Raw genomic sequence first — 1,071 nt, forward strand, 5'->3', positions numbered from 1 at the left:
ATATATATATATCTATATATATTCTCGGACCGCGTGAAGAAAACTCGACGTACAAAAGTACCAGGTCGTAATTACCTGTTTATGAAGATTTGTTTAATTAATGCTTGATAACTGTAAAGATGTTGGTTTTCTCGTTCTTTGTGGAAACCACCACCAGCCCCTATCACGTAATTCAATAACGCTAGTGGAAAAATACCCTGTTTCCTAAATGACTCGATTTTGATGTCACCCTGTCTCTTGGACAACTTGGATCCATCCGCGTTTAATATTAAAAGGTAAGTGTCCATATATGGGAGGATTCCAGCCAAGCGCTCTGCACGATAGACAAGATTTCTAGTCAAATTTTGTAAGAATTTAATTGTCCTCTCTCTCTCTCTCTCTCAAGTAAAATAGCTTACTTGTAAAGCATAATATGCTTAGGTGTAGAAACTTGTCATTCAACGTCCCGTAAGACATGAGATATTTCCATAAAATGGTCATCGACTACATTTGCAAAATGGTAAGTGGGATAGCCATCTGATTTTATGATAACTGGATCTCCCTCGGACTTGGTAAGATCATGCAACACGTCGCCGTAAACTATGTCGTGAAAGGCCGCCGGTGTGGACACCAACTGATTGCGAGATATGCAACAATTATATTGCGAGATATGCAACATTTATAAGTTTAGAAGAGACCTTAAATACCTTAAATCTAATACAATAAGTGATATTTTTCCAGAGCATTTCCTTTACTTGATCCTTGGTAAAATGTCGACACCTATTGTCATATTTAGGTACTTGTCCACACTTTATAGCCTCTCTCCTCAACAATTCCAGTCTTTTCTCCGTACAAAAGCAGTAATAAGCGGATTGATTGTCCAAGAGTTTAAGCGCCTGCTCTCTAGAAATAACGAGTAAGGCAACTTGGCATTGAAATTATTATAGCAGGAGCTGCCTTGCGACGATACACACTCTCTTATCGTCCTATGTACATAAGATTGGAATGATTACGAGATGGCAAGTTTACTTGTACAATTCGAGCCTTGACGACTGCCCATAGCAAATCATCCTGGAGTCTCTTTATTGCCCC

General features: G+C 38.8%; 1 protein-coding gene across 2 annotated transcripts; it reads right to left on the reverse strand.

The window, feature by feature from the left end:
- Positions 1–6: 6 nt before the first annotated feature.
- LOC105557955 (probable glutamate--tRNA ligase, mitochondrial) lies at positions 7–1,070 on the reverse strand. Of its 2 annotated transcripts, none has more exons than XM_012005430.1 (4): positions 1,009–1,070; positions 687–882; positions 399–613; positions 7–313 (listed from the first exon to the last, which is right to left on the reverse strand). In XM_012005430.1, exons 1-3 carry the CDS (start codon positions 1,047–1,049, stop codon positions 434–436), a joined length of 417 nt encoding a protein of 138 aa, XP_011860820.1. In that variant the 5' UTR covers positions 1,050–1,070; the 3' UTR covers positions 7–313; positions 399–433. The 2 variants fall into 2 exon arrangements, with proteins under 2 accessions (XP_011860820.1, XP_011860898.1); XM_012005508.1 differs by having other exon boundaries at positions 7–333.
- Position 1,071: the final 1 nt, after the last annotated feature.

Source organism: Vollenhovia emeryi, unplaced genomic scaffold (assembly GCF_000949405.1).
Source record: "Vollenhovia emeryi isolate VEMERY1.0 unplaced genomic scaffold, V.emery_V1.0 DF951663.1, whole genome shotgun sequence".
NCBI lineage: Eukaryota > Metazoa > Arthropoda > Insecta > Hymenoptera > Formicidae > Vollenhovia > Vollenhovia emeryi.

Excerpts from the sequence above, each read along its gene's own strand:
- LOC105557955 (XM_012005430.1), bottom strand. The coding sequence starts at position 1,049 with ATGATTTGCTATGGGCAGTCGTCAAGGCTCGAATTGTACAA. Across the intron at positions 883-1,008 it reads TCAAGGCTCGAATTGTACAA|AGAGCAGGCGCTTAAACTCT; the intron begins GTAAACTTGCCA and ends CGTTATTTCTAG. Across the intron at positions 614-686 it reads CTTATTGTATTAGATTTAAG|TTGGTGTCCACACCGGCGGC; the intron begins GTATTTAAGGTC and ends TCTCGCAATCAG.